General features: G+C 36.6%; 1 protein-coding gene across 2 annotated transcripts; it reads left to right on the forward strand.

The window, feature by feature from the left end:
• The first annotated feature begins 1,422 nt into the window (after window positions 1-1,422).
• Window positions 1,423-12,757, forward strand: LOC114746611 (dihydrolipoyllysine-residue acetyltransferase component 1 of pyruvate dehydrogenase complex, mitochondrial-like). Of its 2 annotated transcripts, none has more exons than XM_028934840.1 (14): window positions 1,423-1,565; window positions 4,117-4,167; window positions 4,652-4,706; window positions 4,778-4,808; window positions 8,268-8,314; window positions 8,410-8,454; window positions 8,570-8,643; window positions 9,375-9,444; window positions 10,124-10,315; window positions 10,407-10,451; window positions 10,600-10,673; window positions 11,289-11,358; window positions 12,124-12,513; window positions 12,666-12,757. In XM_028934840.1, exons 1-14 carry the CDS (start codon window positions 1,462-1,464, stop codon window positions 12,696-12,698), a joined length of 1,281 nt encoding a protein of 426 aa, XP_028790673.1. In that variant the 5' UTR covers window positions 1,423-1,461; the 3' UTR covers window positions 12,699-12,757. The 2 variants fall into 2 exon arrangements, with proteins under 2 accessions (XP_028790673.1, XP_028790672.1); XM_028934839.1 differs by having other exon boundaries at window positions 12,629-12,725.
• The last annotated feature ends 3,973 nt before the right edge of the window (window positions 12,758-16,730 follow it).

A 16,730-nucleotide genomic window follows, 5' to 3' on the forward strand; every position in this document is an offset into this window, starting at 1 on the left:
AAAAAAATATTTTGAACCGGGAGTAATGATTAACAATTCACAAATTTTCGTTAACTATCCATTACAAAATTTTTACAATAAAATTGTCACGGAAGCGATGACCGGAGCTCCAACCATCGCTAGTTACGAGCTCCACTCGTGAATGGGATAAACCCACAGTCACTCGTAGAGGTGCCCTTGAAAAAATGGAGGAAGGCTTTTGAGAAAATGCCAAAATTCATAAATTCCGAATTGGGTTTTTATTTGACTTTTTTAATTTCTCATTTTTATATGAATATAGTACTATTAGTATTAATGGAGGAGTAATAACAAATGCACTAATAAAAATTAGTGTAGTTAGTAAAGAGTCAGCTTATGACTTACAAGGTCATAATATTTTCCTAGTAATAATTAAGGAGGAGGGGAGAACAACAATAATTAAGTAGAAAAAGGGAAGAGAAATAAAAAAAAGGGTTAATTAATCTGCAAGTCCTTATAGTTTCAACGAATTTTGAATTAGGTCCCTATAGTTTTTTTTCTTTTTATTAGATCCTTATACTTTTACCTTTTTTTAATTAGGTCCTTGTATTTATTTTTCTTTTAATTAAGTCCTTATAATTTCACTAAATTTTTAATCAGGTCCATGTAGTTTTAATTTTTATTTATTAATTAAATATAAGCTCAATTAAATAGATTAATACTGAAATATAAAATATTAATAATTAAATTAAATTAATAATTATGTAATAAAAAAGTAATAGAATTAATTAATTCAGGACGATTTTTTAGAAAAATTAATTTTTTTGCTGAAAAAATTAAAATCATTATAATAATTCAATATCTTTAGAATATTATTGTTTATAAACTAATATTAAATAATATATACTATTTTATGTTTATATAATAGTACTATTAGAATTTATAAAATAAAGAATAAAAAATTCAGGGATTTAATTAAAAATAAGGTGAACTTATAAGGACTTGATAAAAAGAAAATTAAATACAAGGACCTAATTAAAAACAGGTGAAAGTATAAGGACCTAATAAAAAGAAAAAAAACTATAAGAACTTGATTCAAAATTAATTGAAACTATAAGGAGCTGTGGATTAATTATCCCTAAAAAAAATACTTAGAATATTTTATAAAAAAAATCATATTAATTAATTTAACTAACATCTTTAATATAATGAGTAGGAATATGCGGAGCATGGAATAACATCCGTTGAGGTCATCAACCGAATGTATATAAGACCATGTTTGGACAAAAACAAAATAAAGCCCAGCGAAATCCAGGTGTCATTGGCATTAATTTTCTTTGAGCACGCCCTTCTTCCTGGTCTTCTTTCCATTTATTTGAAGTTCGTTGTGTTGTTTAGCTACCAACGCGCGAGCTCTCCTTGCCTACTCGTCGTTGTCGTTGCGATCTGCCCCCAGCGCTGAACCAGAAAGTTGCTGAGCTAAGACACTTGGCATTCTCAGGGATGGCACTCTCGCGGCTTCGGCACCCTTTGATTTCTCGGGCTCCTTCTCTTCTTAAGGCTCGCCTTCTTTCTTCATCATATGCCTCCTCCAGATCCCTATATGGGTACTCTCTTTTTTCTGTTCTTGATTTTTCCGTGGAGGAAAATAGTTTGACTTTTAGTGGTTGTTCTTTCGTCTTTCAATTTTGTTGAAATTATGTATTTTTTCTTTGCCCACTCGATTGGGTCTATGTATCTGATTCCTGGGAGTTGGAAAATCACGTTTCCCAGTTTTACTCTATCTGAGATTGCTGTTATCAATTACGTATCTCTTTCTATCTGGGAACGAGGGTGTACTTTGATGATGTGATTATGTTGTAGGGTGATGATCATGTCAAAGAGTTGGATATTTCTGTAGCATTTTATGATTTAAGACTTGTGTAGGAACTACAGTGAATTGATTGAATGGAGTGCTAACTTTTGGAACATTCAAAACGGTATAAAGCTACTATTGTGGGGGAAAAAAATAGATGTCCCTATATACTTCAAAAAATCTGTTCTTACCCTAAATAAATATCGACAAGTAAAAAATAACAGATGTCATGAACTTCGGAATATCTCTAAGACATCCGACAGTAATAATTATTTAGTTCAAAATTGTGCTGTTTTGGCATTTGTTGTAAACTTCATTTGTGATAAAAAAGGGAGTTCAATGCCACCTGGGCTATTAGGTGGCAAAGATGAAATGGGATGGAGTAAGGGTTCAAACCCTGCTAATGTAATTAGAATATTAAAAGATGGGAGTTCAATGACTTACCTTAAATAATCCAATGTACTTGGAGCAAAACTATGACTTATAAACTGAATCACGTGCATGGATCCAATTTTGTTACACAGAAGATACACCTTTCTTGGGAGAAGGAACTGTTGAGACAGAAAACTTGGAAGTTGAGAAGAAAAATACCCACACACATTAGTTTACATATGCTGCAAAAAAAAAAAAAAAAAAAAAAAACCCTTGCAGTTTTCCTGTTTAACTGATCATAGAACTATCATTTGCATTTTGAATTTAGAAAAAAGGAACAAGAAACTGGTTTTGTTAAACTTAGATTCTATTAATATTTAAGAGATGTCTTTGTGTTCTCTCTCTCATTTGGGTCTATCCACTCAACCCCTGTAGGGTGTATCTATTTATTCCAACATAGTTGATATTTGTTAAAACACAAGAAAAACAAGTCTTGTCCCATCTAGGTGGGTTTAGTTTCATGGATCACATTGTCAATGTGTCGTTTTCTATCAACAACTCACTCTTTAAAAAATCAGGATCTATCAACAATAATGATATTTGTTAAGTAAAGTAAGAAAATCAGGTTCAAAAGTGCGTAATTGTCGTTAGAAGTAGCTCTCAATAGAAAATGGCCAGTTTTTGGCACCTAGCTCTAGATCAATCATGTTAATCCTCATGAAGGTTTTCTGGATGAAGCCAAACTTTATCTCATTAGGTGGGGTAAGCTACATGGATACTATTATACTCTCTCAACAACCAACTCTTTCAAGAAATAATTTATTAAGAGATCCAATTTGATAATTTCTTAGTCGTTCTTTGTCTCCCTCTACCCCTCTATATAGGACTCAAGACCATCTGCTCAACTTTTCTCATTGGCGCCTTTATTAGCCTTTTTTTGAACATGTTCAAACCACCTCAAATGATTTTATACCATTTTCCCCCTAATAGATGCCATGCCATCTTTTTCTTGTATGTATTCATGACAACATGTCTTTTCTTGTACGGTTCCACATACGTCCCAACATTTTTATCTCTGCTACCTCAACTTTTTGTTTTTGTAATCTATTCAATCTCCAGTGTTCACTATTATATGACATTGCTAGTCTTAAAATTATTTGGCAAAAGCTTCTTTTAAGCTTAGTAGGCACCTTATGGTCACAAATGACCCTTGATGCCACCAACTCATTTCTCTTAGAGGGAAGCAATTCAACCCATCAAAGTAGCCAACTTCTTTGTTTCTAAAAGATACTAATTAGAAGTTACTGTGTTTGACCGTACCAAAAGTGGCTTGTGTATCATTTTGGTTGGCTGAAAGTGAAAAATTTGATGGATATTTTGAGTTGCAATCAACATAGAATTTGGCAGCCTCCTATTTGAAATAATTTGGTATGCCCTGAATTTTATTTTATTTTTTTGTGAGAAGATATGCCCTGGAATTGATGATTGGGAGGCTATGATAGTCTTGTGGGATTGAAGGAGAGTTTGATGGAAATTGGAATTGGAGGTTGCATAAGGTGAACATTTTTTTGTTAGTTTTCATCACAACTGGCAAAGTTAATAATAAAAGTAAAGATAAATAAGCTCCCCTTTGTGGAGATGGGAAAAAACCTTGGTACTTCAGTTATCTTTATAGATAATATTCCATATCTGTATGTGTTGCTCGGTGTGTCCTGCTGCAATTAGGCCAATCAATTACTAAAAGAAAATGGTGGTAGCTAGTAGCAATTACTTATTGCTGAACTGGTGGTCTTTATCCGGAAAAAGGGCCCTAGTGTCGGCATGTTGTTTATTTTGAGATGACACCATAAATGAAATGTTCTCAAAGCAGTTTAAGCTAATTATAGAATTGCTTTCTAATTTTTAATATGTTTTTGGTTATGTTGTTGCAGAACTTCTAATTCGAGGAATAGGTCTGTGGCCAGTGATGGGAATCTTTTGAGGTTTGCATCCATTTGCCTATGTTTTTCTCATTAACTACATTTTAACCACATATTTGCTTAAAAGAGTTTTGTCAATCTCTCTGCTTGAATTCATGGAATTATGTTGAGCATGGGAAGTTTTGGTAATATTTCAATGTGACTTGGAGTGTCAAACTTGTCTCTAATTTTTGTCTCCAGTATTTTGGATTGGGTGATAATTTTGCTTGAATTGGGCTTCTGAAATCAACATGCTAAATTTAACCAGTATAAAATTGCCTACACAAGTTTCAACACAGTCCAGCATCAAATGATCTGATCTTCTTCAGGTTTCAACATTCCATGGTTGACTGGATATTTTCTCATGTATGTTAGACTTATGGACTAAAGGGGAATTGACATATTCTACTATGCATATATCTCGGCAGTCTAGATTCATGATGTTTGAACACATTTCCTTTCCTTTACGTTGTCATCTTGATAGTTCACTAATGCTGAAGTTTACCAGGCCTGCATTGTTACCCATGCTTACTGGAGTTTGCGATAACTCTTTGGAGTTGAAGGTTAGTGTTTAAATGCACAATAAATGCCTATTCCTTGCATGTTTACTGACAACTTTTATCATTTTTGGCAGTGGGTTGGTGTCAAGTTTTTCTCGTCTTCAGGTACATACCTGATTTCTGTTTTCATTTTTCCAATTGTTCTCTAAAATAATCTGCCTGTAAACTCTTTTTGAGTAGCTGGTTTAGGCATCTCATTTTGGAGAATTCATGTGGTTTCTTGTTTAGGAAGTCATTTAATTTGTCATGACATATGTATTATTTTTACAGATCTTAGAGTTGTTGTGAGTTATGACACTGACATTTGAAGCTTCTCCTTTTTATTTAATCTATTTGTAATAAAAGGACATGAGTCCTTACTTGTTTAATATTGTTCTGAATGTTCTAACTGAGCTTATTTAAGAAAAAATCCCTAAGAGCATGCTTTTTGCGGATGACATAGTCCTCATGACTGAATCAAAAGAAGAGATTAACTCTAGATTGGAGTTACGTAGAAGGACTTTGGAGTCGAAAGGTTTTCGCTTGAGTAGGAACAAAACAGAATATATGCATTGCAATTTTGGGGTGAAGTAAGGCAATGGTGATTTGGAGGTGAAGATGGGAGTTCAAATCATTCATCAAGTATAAATATCTAGGATCTTTTGTACATGAGGATGGTGAAATTGATGGAGACATTTCTCATAGAATACAAGTGGGCTGGTTAAAGTGAAGGAAAGCTACTAGAGTTATTTGCGACGAAAAGGTACCTGAGAAGCTTAAGGGAAAATTTATCGGACTATTATAAGATCAGCTATGTTATACGGTAGTGAATGTTGGGCGATAAAAGGAAAACAGGAGCATAAAGTTGGGATAGCAAAAATGAGGATGTCGAGATGGATGTGTGGTCATACTAGAAAAAATAAGATCCAAAATAAAAATATTAGAGCAAGAGTCGGTGTGATGCCTATCGAAGAGAAAATAGTTGAATAGCGCTTAAAGTGGTTTGGGCATATGCAGAGAAGGGTATTGAAGGCCTCGGTGAGGAGGGCAGATCAGACAGTATGGAGTCCCATAAAAAAGCACAGAGGAAGACCGAGAAGAATGCTCAATGAGATTATTGAACGAGACCTCGTGATCAACAACATATCTAAGGACTTGGTTGTTGATAAGGCACAATGGTAGCGTGTGATTCATATAGCTAACCCCACTTAGTGGGATAACGCTTTTTGTTGTTGTTGTTGTAATAAAAGGAAATAGAAATTTCCATATGGAGCAAAGCACAGATGATGGTGATGTTTATGTGTACGTGAAGAAGTAGATAAGAAAAGCTGTAATGGAAGTTAAAGTAATAAGGCTATTAGTTTGAGTTAGGGGAAAAAAAAAAAAGTTAGTTTGAGGCCAGAAGTCCTTTAGATACAAGCTGGAAAGCTAATGTATTTGTGGGACCTAAAAATAGTGCCCCTTCTCTATTTGCCTTATAATTTGGTTATATCTTAATGCTCTGTTTTACCTTAGATTTACCTTGCTTAGCTTGGCTAGGTTATATTCTGTGATTGGTCTGCTTCTGGAATAGTTCAATTTGAGTGTATTCACCTCTGTTTCCTCAGTTTCCAATACATGACAAGGTTGTTATAGTACCTAGTAGTATCCAAATCACCCTGCCTTAACTCATGATAGACCCTTTTATCTATGATATGGCAGCAGTATTTTCTTGGGTGGAATAACACTTCCAGATTGCCTTCCAAGTCCCTTTAGCTGTATGGAAGACAAGAAAAGTTTGACCAATCTTAGGGGTCATAGAATTGATGAGCCATGACTTTACCATGTTGGTTTCGGCATACCAGACCTTCTATTTAGGGTTTGGTTGCAATGGTTCAGCTGCCTTTCTACGAGATATTCCTCTTTGCCTTGCCAACCGTGTACATGAGGATGCCTTGGGATCATTGTAGTAAATTGTTCCCATTGAAGCAATGATTAGTAATGGAGTTAGGTTGGGTCTTACTCATAGAAGTATGCAACAAAGAAGGATGCGATAGAGGAGCTCTATGAGTTTGGTCATTGTGAGCATTATCGTCTTTGGGCTTCTTAGGGCTGCTCAAGGTTTTCAAAGTGCGAAAGGAGCCAAGGGTTACCATGGGTCATAAAGAACTAGGTGAACTAAGATGACTTGTTGAGGCTATAATTAAGGTGTATATTTAACACGTTTATGATTTTGATGGAAACTTGGTAGTATGGGTTATTAAGTCCCATGTTGAGTAGTATGAGATGCTCAATGGGGTATTTGAGTGAGTTGGTTCTTCCATCTCAGCTGTTGACTTTTGGGGTAGGATTTTCCATCCCACTTAGGTACTAGGCACTCATGGTATGAGAGCTAGATTGTTGGCAGTTTCGGAGATGGCTACTCATAGAGGGCTCTAATTGGCAGGAGGTTAAGTGAATTGCCAAGTGGTGCAGCCTCTAAGACGTCCACTTTTCACTGGGGGCCAGCTCATAGCAACTTGTTAGTATGTGATGAGAAGTCCCACATTGAGTGGTATTAGATGCTCAATGGGGGTGTTTTAGTGGGCTGGCTCCCCCCCCCCCCCCTCAATAGCTAACTTTTTGGGTAGGGTTCCCCATCCCATTTAGGTGCCCACCGTATTTGTTATTTTAATAATATAAATATGTTATTTTAACTTTGCATATGCTAGGTAATTTTAACTATTATATCTTCTGCTCATATGTTAGAAGAGATATCTAAGAATTAGTAGAAAAATTTGATGCCTGAGATCCTAGGCTCAGGGTTAGGTGTCTGCTTATATTAAGACCTTTGTATTCAGTTTTTGATTATGGAATAAGAAAATACAGAGGTGCACTACAGCTCTGACTTCTACACAACCATAAATGATTTGAGATAAGGAGCCGGAGCAGATGATATAGCACTATAGGCATTTCCAAGCCTGCCTATGACAATAACTTTGTTGTAGGTTTCCCAAGTTGATTAAGGATTGTGTGGAATCCCACGGGAAAAAAAAAAAAAACTGATTGTGTGGAATAAAGAGGCAAGTAACACAGTTGGGCTGCTGTTAAAACAGCATGGTATAACTAGTTGCAGGACACCATTGACAAAAGTGTAATTTGACTTAAGGAGTTGTACAAGATTTTGTTCAAAGTCTCAAAATCACTTGCAGTGGACTAGAATATATTTGCAATTTGGGGAATAATAAAACTTGTGATTCATGAGTTCCCTTTGAATTTCCAGTTTCATTTTGAGGGAATCTTGTGCATTTTCTTTGACGAATCCAACAGTTTCATGAATGATTTTTAATTAATGGGACTGCAAAGTCCAGCTGAAACTGTATTTGAAAAGGCTTTATATATATATGTATATATTTATATCTCATTCCAGGTCTATAAATTTCAGTTAAACAGCTTGGTTTGTCCTGTTTTCTTGTTCAAGAACTTGTGCACAAAGTTGGTTATTTTAAATGTTTTTGATATTTTAGTAATATTGTGGCAATTACAAGGCACAATCTGCTAATATCAGGTCATGTGCCCAGGTTATGTTTTGATCTGACGCTGATTGCTTGTTTCTAATTTGTCTAGATTCTTCCCATTTGGTCCTTGCGATGCCCGCCTTGTCCCCCACAATGGTGAGCTTACATGAATAACTTTACTCGTCATTGTTGTATCTTCATTCCTTTTATTGCTTCCATAGAGTTTGGCTAACTGCTTCCTGTGGTTCCAGAGCCAAGGTAATATTGCAAAATGGCGAAAAAAAGAAGGAGATAAGGTCAGTTAGGAAATAGTTCCTTCATGGTTGCAAGTTACATCTCTGCTTGTCTTCATGTCTTTGGATTAGAGATTGAAGTGGGTCATGTTGTCCTGGGTGCTAATTAATGCAACAGATTGAAGTCGGTGATGTGCTATGTGAAATTGAGACTGATAAAGCTACGCTTGAATTTGAAAGTCTTGAAGAGGGGTAATTCACTTGTTTTTCACCCTTCCGACTCTTTTTAATGTTTGTTACTGGATGGCTTTTTTGCTTTTGATATTCTGGTAAATTGACATCTTTGCTTCACATTGACAAATTGGAAATATCCTTGAGGTAAACACATGCGTAAAGAGAGAATAGACTTGAGAGACCACCGGATTAAGGATTAATGTTTCAGCAGTCTGATGGGACTTTAAAGTACAGATGCAGTTGGAAGCTTGATTCAAATCGATCTAAGTGATGTAGGAGAAGAGTAAACTAAAGAGAGAATACCAAAATTCACAGAAAATCTCAAAATCAAAATATCATAGGACTAAATAAGAACTGTGAATGAGATTCAAATACGAGTAGCTGATATCCCAGTCCCAAAATACTACGATGGGAGGGCATATCCTTGCAATTAAATAACAGTTGCTGAGTGAAATCTCAGAAATGGATTTTGTATTCTTAAGACATCCTTTAGCCTGACATTCTGTTAGGCTTGAAGTTTGAACAAAAAAATGGCTACAGCGGTCAGCATTTCTTAGTGCTGATTATTGTACTACGTCAACTGAAACTTCATAAACCGACTTCAAACAAGATTATCGGAATTGTTGATGAAATGATTCTCGTGGTCCAGTATACCTGATTTATATTGAGCCTAGAGCAATGAACAGATAACCATATGCGTGTCAATGCAAACTATTCTTTTTGGTATGATGATTGAATTATTCCTGCAGATTTCTGGCTAAGATATTGGTACCGGATGGGTCAAAGGATGTGCCTGTGGGACAACCAATTGCAATAACAGTAAGCCAGTCTGAAGTTTGATTGCTGCATTATTGATGTTTTACATTAACTGATCAGTATTTGATTTAAATTTAAATCGTATTGCAGTCTGTAAACCTAATCTGATGTACTGTTTTGGTTAATTAATTCTGTTGTCCTATGAAGGTTTCTTTATTGAAGATCTTATTTTGTAGCTTGCTAAAATTAACTTTGAGCATGTCATGCTTTGGTGGTTCCAACGTGAAACCAAGCACACAATTTGTAGTCCTCTATGCATTCATTAGGAGTATATGTATATTTATTTTATTATTTTATTTATCTGTTTTTTTTTTCTTTTTTCTTGTGTTCCTACAATGCTAATTAACTACTTCTCTAGTCACTCATTGTTCCTTTAGATCTAAATTCAAAATCAGATTTCTTTTCACAACTTCTTGGCGTGGATCCAGTTAATTTCCATCTGCATGAAAGGAACTTTGATACATTAGTATAAACAATAAACTTGCAAATTGGATACTGGATAGTACAAGTTATAATCTATGGTTTATATGTTTTTAGATGGGTAGATCATATTTTTTAAGTCATCCCATGACGTATCAATTTTTTTTTTTTTTTTAAAAATCATGAAGACTTGTGTAATCTCAATGATGTTTTTATTTCAAACATTTGCTCAGCATAAGAACTAATTATGAGCCTTGACCAGGTTGAGGATCCAAATGATATCCAAAATGTTCCTGCTTCGGTGGGGGCTGAGGTAGGAGCCAAGGAGAAAAAATCTACCAACCAAGAAGTTAATCATGACGAGAGGACACCAGAATCAACTTCCGCTAAAATAAACACATCAGAACTCCCTCCTCATATCCTTCTTGAAATGCCAGCTTTGTCCCCAACAATGGTGAGATTGGTTTGATGCTGCTACATTTTACTACTACTGACCTAGATTTTATTTCCTTCCATTGGGATGTTAATTTATAATTTCTGTACAGAACCAAGGAAACATTGCTAAATGGAGGAAAAAAGAAGGAGACAAGGTTAGGATTGTTTGAATGTCAGGTTTTCAGTCAGCTTTTAATTTTCTGTTGGATTTGATAATATTTGAAATTGTGAAGGATGTTGATACTCGTTAACATCTTTCTTGTCGTTTGTAACTCCTGAACACATATTTGATGGCTTTGACAGATAGAAGTGGGTGACATATTATGTGAGATAGAGACGGACAAAGCTACCCTTGAATTTGAGACTCTTGAAGAGGGGTAATAAAGCTTTACGTAGCATAACATATTAACTTCTAAATAGTTTGATATCTGTTAAGGCAATATCCATGCTATATGTCACGCATTTAGCTTTCTGCTGCAATTTTCATCCATCTTTTCGCTTAGATGCTCCATTTGGAATAATGTGTTGTTGTAGTGAACACTTGACTATTTAAGTAACTTATAAACCTGTTAGTAATATGTCTGACATGTCACTCAATTGTTTAGAACCGTTATGTTTTGATTGAAAAGGAATCATTGAATTTCATCAAGCTGCATAAATAAGTTTGACAAAAGTAAGACTCAGAATGGAGTCTTTGGAAGAATAATCTAATCTTGGATTACATGGTAGATTATAATAATCTCATTATGTAGTTTTTTTCTTTTTGGGCCTGAATCGTATTATGTAGTTTGTCATCTTGTATTCAAGATCTTGAATTGCTGGCCCTTATGCATAAATCATGCATTGGAGTTTGTACATTTAACATAAGGTGTATTTGCACTCTTTTTTTGTTCTTTCTATTACGTTTTTGATTTTTCTAAAAAAAGAAAAAGACTCAAAGAAAAAGAAAAGAAAAGAAATTGACGCTAGCTTTGGTGTAATGTGTATTCTAGATATCTAGCTAAGATATTAACCCCAGAGGGTTCAAAAGATGTGGCAGTGGGACAACCTATTGCAATAACAGTAAGTTTGATTTCATAATGCTTGTTTAATTATTTAGCTTCTGGAAAATCTAGTTAGATCTGTCTTTTGTTTTAATTATTTACTTTAATGTTGGGCTTTCTTTTATGTAATTTTAAATTTGGCTTCATTTTATTTTATTCTATTTAGGCTTAGCTATTATTTTAATTATTGAATTATTGGAGATTGAATTACTCCCTCTAGCCCTAATTATAGGTCAAAGTTAACTACATGATTCCTAAGGAGTAGTGGTTGATCTCTTTAAACTTGTAGAAAAATGTGTTACTTTCCAGTTATGCCCATGCTAACTTGTTGCAATCAAGGAGGGGCAAGATAGGAAATTTTTTTAACTCTCACATCTTTGCCCTATATTTAGAATCAAGTAGGGCCTTAAAACCTAGCCCCATAATTAGGGCCAGAGGGAGTATTGAATTAGGGGCTTAATATATAGCCCTAGGGTACTTGCGTGAAATATTTTCTGTCGACTTTCTCCCCCACTCTTGTTTTCCCTTTATCTCCACTCCCTCCTTCTCCCTCTCCCCTTTTCCCAGTTTCCTCCTTCATTAGGATTTTGTGGTTAGCCAAAGTGAAACATGTATGTTGATGACAAAGGTCCAAAGTTTTGTTAACTTGTTCCGCAATTTGAATTACAGAACCCTCTGACCGAATGACAGCTATTTATTTGCCTGTTTTATGACAAAGCTACCCTTTATTTTCATCCTGCAATGTACTGGAATACATGCAAGTACTTATGCTTCTTTTAACTAGGTTGAAGATGCATCTGATGTTGAAGCGGTAAAGAATTCAGTCAGGAGCAGTTCTGCAAGCCAACAGGAGAAGACCACTCACCATGACACTAGAAGTGAGGGTGGAGCACAGAAGACCAATGCAAGAAGAATTAGCCCAGCTGCAAAGTTGTTGATCCTAGAACATGGATTGGATGCATCCACATTGAAAGCATCTGGTCCTTATGGAACCCTCCTAAAAGGGGATGTTCTTTCTGTTATTAAGTCTGGAAAAATATCTCCGCAACTTGCATCTAAGGAAAACGCACCATCGTCTCAAAGTCATCAACAGGTTGCTGCATCACAAGACTCTAAGTCTCCTTTAAAGCAATCGGATGCTTTTGAAGATTTGCCAAATAGCCAAATCCGTAAGGTAGATCCATTGAATTCAGTTAAAAATGGATGTGGTTCTTTTTCAATTCTTGCTTCTTCTTTATATTATATGTATTTGTGCTGATTTTTCAAAAAAAAAAAAAAAACTTTTTTAGAGAGATGTTGATTCTAAGGGGAAAATAATTCTACCAGAAATGCTATATCATAGTGAGTGTTAGGCTTTAAAGGGACAACATGAGCATAAACTAGGGATAGCTCAGATGAGGATGTTGAGATGGACATGTGGTTACGTAAGAAGGGATTTCTAAGGCCATATATGAGGAAGAGTTGGAGTGGCCTCTGATGAAGAAAGATGGCTGGTAATTTTTCATTAGATCCCTCCCTCACGTAACTTGGTGTTTTTAAGGTCTTTTTTTAATCAAAGCCTTCAATTCTTCATCAATTGTCTCTTTCCATCTTGGGTTTGCAATTGCTTGTCAAAAGATGGCTTATAATTTTTCATTAGAGATGCTTGCTACAAAGCCTTGTAGACTAGGTGATGAATGTTCATAAGTAATGAAATTGCTTATTGGATGCAAAGTGCACTTCTTTGCCGCTTTCATCAAAGCTATTCGCCAATTGAGATCCTTAGAAATGGGACCTGGATTTGATTCTTGGCATTGCTTAGGATTTATGAGTCTCAATAGTGGGTTCTTCAACATCTGGTTCTTTTTGCTGGATGAACCTTTCTTGGTTTTCGTTAATAAGTGACCATATTTTTATGGGAAAATTACGCACCGGTCCCAAAGATGAGACTTTATTCATCTAGGGTCCCATGAAATGTCAAAATTACTAGCAGGTCCCAAGGGGCCTTAGAGTATTATATTCTAATTGTAAAATGACATCACTGCCCCTCAGATTCCCAATTCACATTTTCTCTGCCATTGTGATTGACAACCTCAGCAGTGACTATTAACAACCCAATGAGAAGGTGTTGACAACCTCAGTAGTATCCGTAGACAACTTATTTTGTAGGATTACATAACCTCTGCATAAGAGTAAATTATAACCAAATAGTATAATACGACAATTTTAACATTGAAATGGAAGCTTTTTGAAACCATTAAGAACTTTAACTAAACCCAATAGGATTATAGCGAAATTTTAATGCGAAGATCTATTGACAACCTCAATAGTGAGTATTAATAACCTAAGGAGAGTTGTTGACAGCCTAGGCAGTGTTTGTTAACAGCTGATTTTATAGGATAGTAGAATCTCTGCATAAGATTAAATTATAACTAAATAGTATAACATAACAATTACATAAGATCAACTTTAACACTATTTAGTTATAATTTAGTTAGTTATAGTTGTTAAAGGTTATATTATCCTATAAAGTCAGTTGTTAATAGACACTGCCTAGGTTGTCAATAGCTCTCTTTGGGTTATTAATATTCACTATTGATGTTGTCAATGGATCTCTGCATTAAAATTTTGCTATAATTCTATTGGGTTTAGTTAAAGTTCTTAATGGTTTTGAAAGTTTCTAATTTCAGTGTTAAAGTTGTTGTATTATAGTATTTGGTTATAATTTACTCTTATGTGGAAGTTATGTGATTCTATAAAGTAAGTTGTCAGCGGATATTGCTTAAGTTGTCAATGCCTTCTTATTGAGTTGTTAACAGTCGCTGTTGAGGTTGTCAATCGCAATGACAGAGAAAACGTGAATTGAGAATTTGAGGGGCAGTGATATCATTTTACAATTAGAATATAATACACTAAGGTCCTTTGGGACCTGTTAGTAATTTAGAAATTTCATGGACCCTAGATGAATAAAGTCTCTTCTTTGGGACCTGTGTGTAATTTTTCCTATTGTTATCTGCAAGCTTACCTGCAACCCTCGTTTCAAAGTAATCCCCTTCCAACTGTCTTTTGCGCTGTAGGGGCTGTTTCAGGGTAGGAATTATTGGTAGATTAGGTTCAGGTGTAGAGGTTCAATGCTGAACATTCACTACGGTATGGTTTTTATAATTAGTTTTAGAAGGGTTGTGTTCATAAAATAGGGTCTTAGCAGCAGTCATATGGTTTGAAACACGTTAATTATGCAAGTTATGTCATTCGGTGTATTTGTATGAAATGCATTAGCAAAACTTGTTTTGTCTCTAGTTCCAGTTGCAATGTTGGAATTTGATATAGCTGCTATAGCTGCTGGTTTTAAGAAGACATATAAGAGGAGAGTTGGTAGGAGGTTTGGTGAACAACTGAGGGTAGAAGATGGGGAATATGCTGAAGCTCCAGAAAAGGGGAACAACTCTAATGTGCAGCTAGCTACTAATCTTTTGGGTCTAAATCCTTGTATAGGGGTAGGACTAATTTTTTGGGTTTAATACGTGTTGTGGGGGTGGCATTGAGGGCAAGGATTAATTCTGGAAAAAACCAGTTGTGAGGAGAGACCTGGCCTCTCGAATGCCATGGGGAGTCGCTGGGTTGAGCTATAATCCTTGCATTACTAGTGTTCTTTTGTATTGGTGATTACTGTGTATTATTCCGTACATTAGGAAATAGGGCTTTGGCTTGAATCAGGGAAGCTGAATGTATCTTTGATTCAATTCTGAATTATTAATATCAAAGCCTTAGTATTTTCCTCTTCTAGTATTGTTCTTTTTATTATTATTGTTGGCTGGGACACTGGATGGTTGAAAGTTGAAACAGGGTCACAACAATTGGTATCAGAGCAGGCGATCCCCGGCACACTATCAACCAACGCAGTAATGGCAGACGAAGTACGATATGCTAGTCCTGAAGTGCAGGAGCTAAGAGAAACAGTAGGAGGGTTGTCCAGGGATGTGAGAACATTAAAGGAGGCCGTTGACCAGATTCAAGAAGCGGTTGTGCAGTTATTGGGGCAAAGACAAAGAACAGAATCCAATACTGGTGAAAGGAGCAGACGGATGAGGGGGAAAGCCAGGAGAGTCACGGGGGTGCTGCCAAAGAATTGGGAAAGTATAGGAAATTAGAGTTACCTATTTTCACAGGAGAGGATCCGTTGGGGTGGTTCTTTCGAGTAGAGCGATATTTTAGGGTCAACCATATAGCGGAGGAAGAGAAAATGGAAGCTGCCATGGTTTGTCTCGAAGGAAAGGCTTTGAATTGGTACCAGTGGGTGGAATCCCAAACGACTATTCGTGGCTGGCAGGAATTTAAAAGCGAAGTCTTACGGAGGTTTCATCCTTCACAGCTAGGGGATGAATATGAAATGTTGTACTCAGCAAGGCAACACTGCTCTGTTCTGGAGTTTGTGGAGGAATTCGAGCGCCTTGCAGCACCTCTGAAGGACGTGTCCGAAGAGAGTTTGGTGGAGCTTTTCGAGTGGCACTGAAACCTGAGATACGGGCGGAAACTCTCTTACCGGCGCCTCCTCGCTGCGTGAAGTTATGGAGATGGCAATCAGAGTGGAGGAGAGGAACATGGTAGTCGAATCCAGGAGGGACGACTGGGCAACCCGATTTCAGAGGTACCTAATGGGCCTAAATCAGATCCAGGCCCGACACCAATACAGCAGGGTCACTCACTTACCCGAAACGGAAGAAGATGGTGTCGTTTTTCTTCTGCGACCCCGGACGCTGCGAAGAGATCAGATTGGAAGGGGACTGAGTCAAAAGGCAGTAGTTCTTCGCAGCGACGAGCGGACGGCGAAAACAGGGATGTTTGGTCAACGATTGTCCGACGCCGAGTGGTCCGACGGAGGGACGGAGGGAGCAAGGATTTGTTTTAAATGTGCTGAGAAGTTTGGGCCGAATCATGTCTGCAAAAACAAAAATTTACAGTGTTGATTCTGGACTGGGACGCCGAGAAGGAACACCCCTGGAAGGAAGGGATTGAGGTCGAAGAAGAAGAAGAAGAAGTGGGAGATGATGGAGAAGCCATGAAAATGGAGCTGTCCCTCAATTCAATTTCCGGTTTCGGCGATAATCACACAATGAAGGTGCGGGGACGACTGGCCGAGGAGGAGGTTATTATCTTAATTGATAGTGGTGCTTCCCAAAACTTCATCTTTGAGGAGTGTTAGTGACCAAAACGGGAATCAAAGTTGATGAGATTGCAGAATATACAGTAGCCGTGGGGGATGGCCACCGACTACGAAGGCGACAACGGTGTCCGCATGTCGCACTCAAGGTGCAGGAACTTGAGATTGATCAAACGTTCTACCCGTTTCCGTTGAGGGGAGTGGATATGGTATTAGGAATGAGTGGTTGAAGTCACTGGGAGACGTAAATG

The sequence above is a fragment of the Neltuma alba genome, unplaced genomic scaffold (genome assembly GCF_004799145.2).
Source record: "Neltuma alba isolate B1F8T4 unplaced genomic scaffold, ASM479914v2 tig00005078_pilon, whole genome shotgun sequence".
NCBI classification, from domain to species: Eukaryota; Viridiplantae; Streptophyta; class Magnoliopsida; order Fabales; family Fabaceae; genus Neltuma; species Neltuma alba.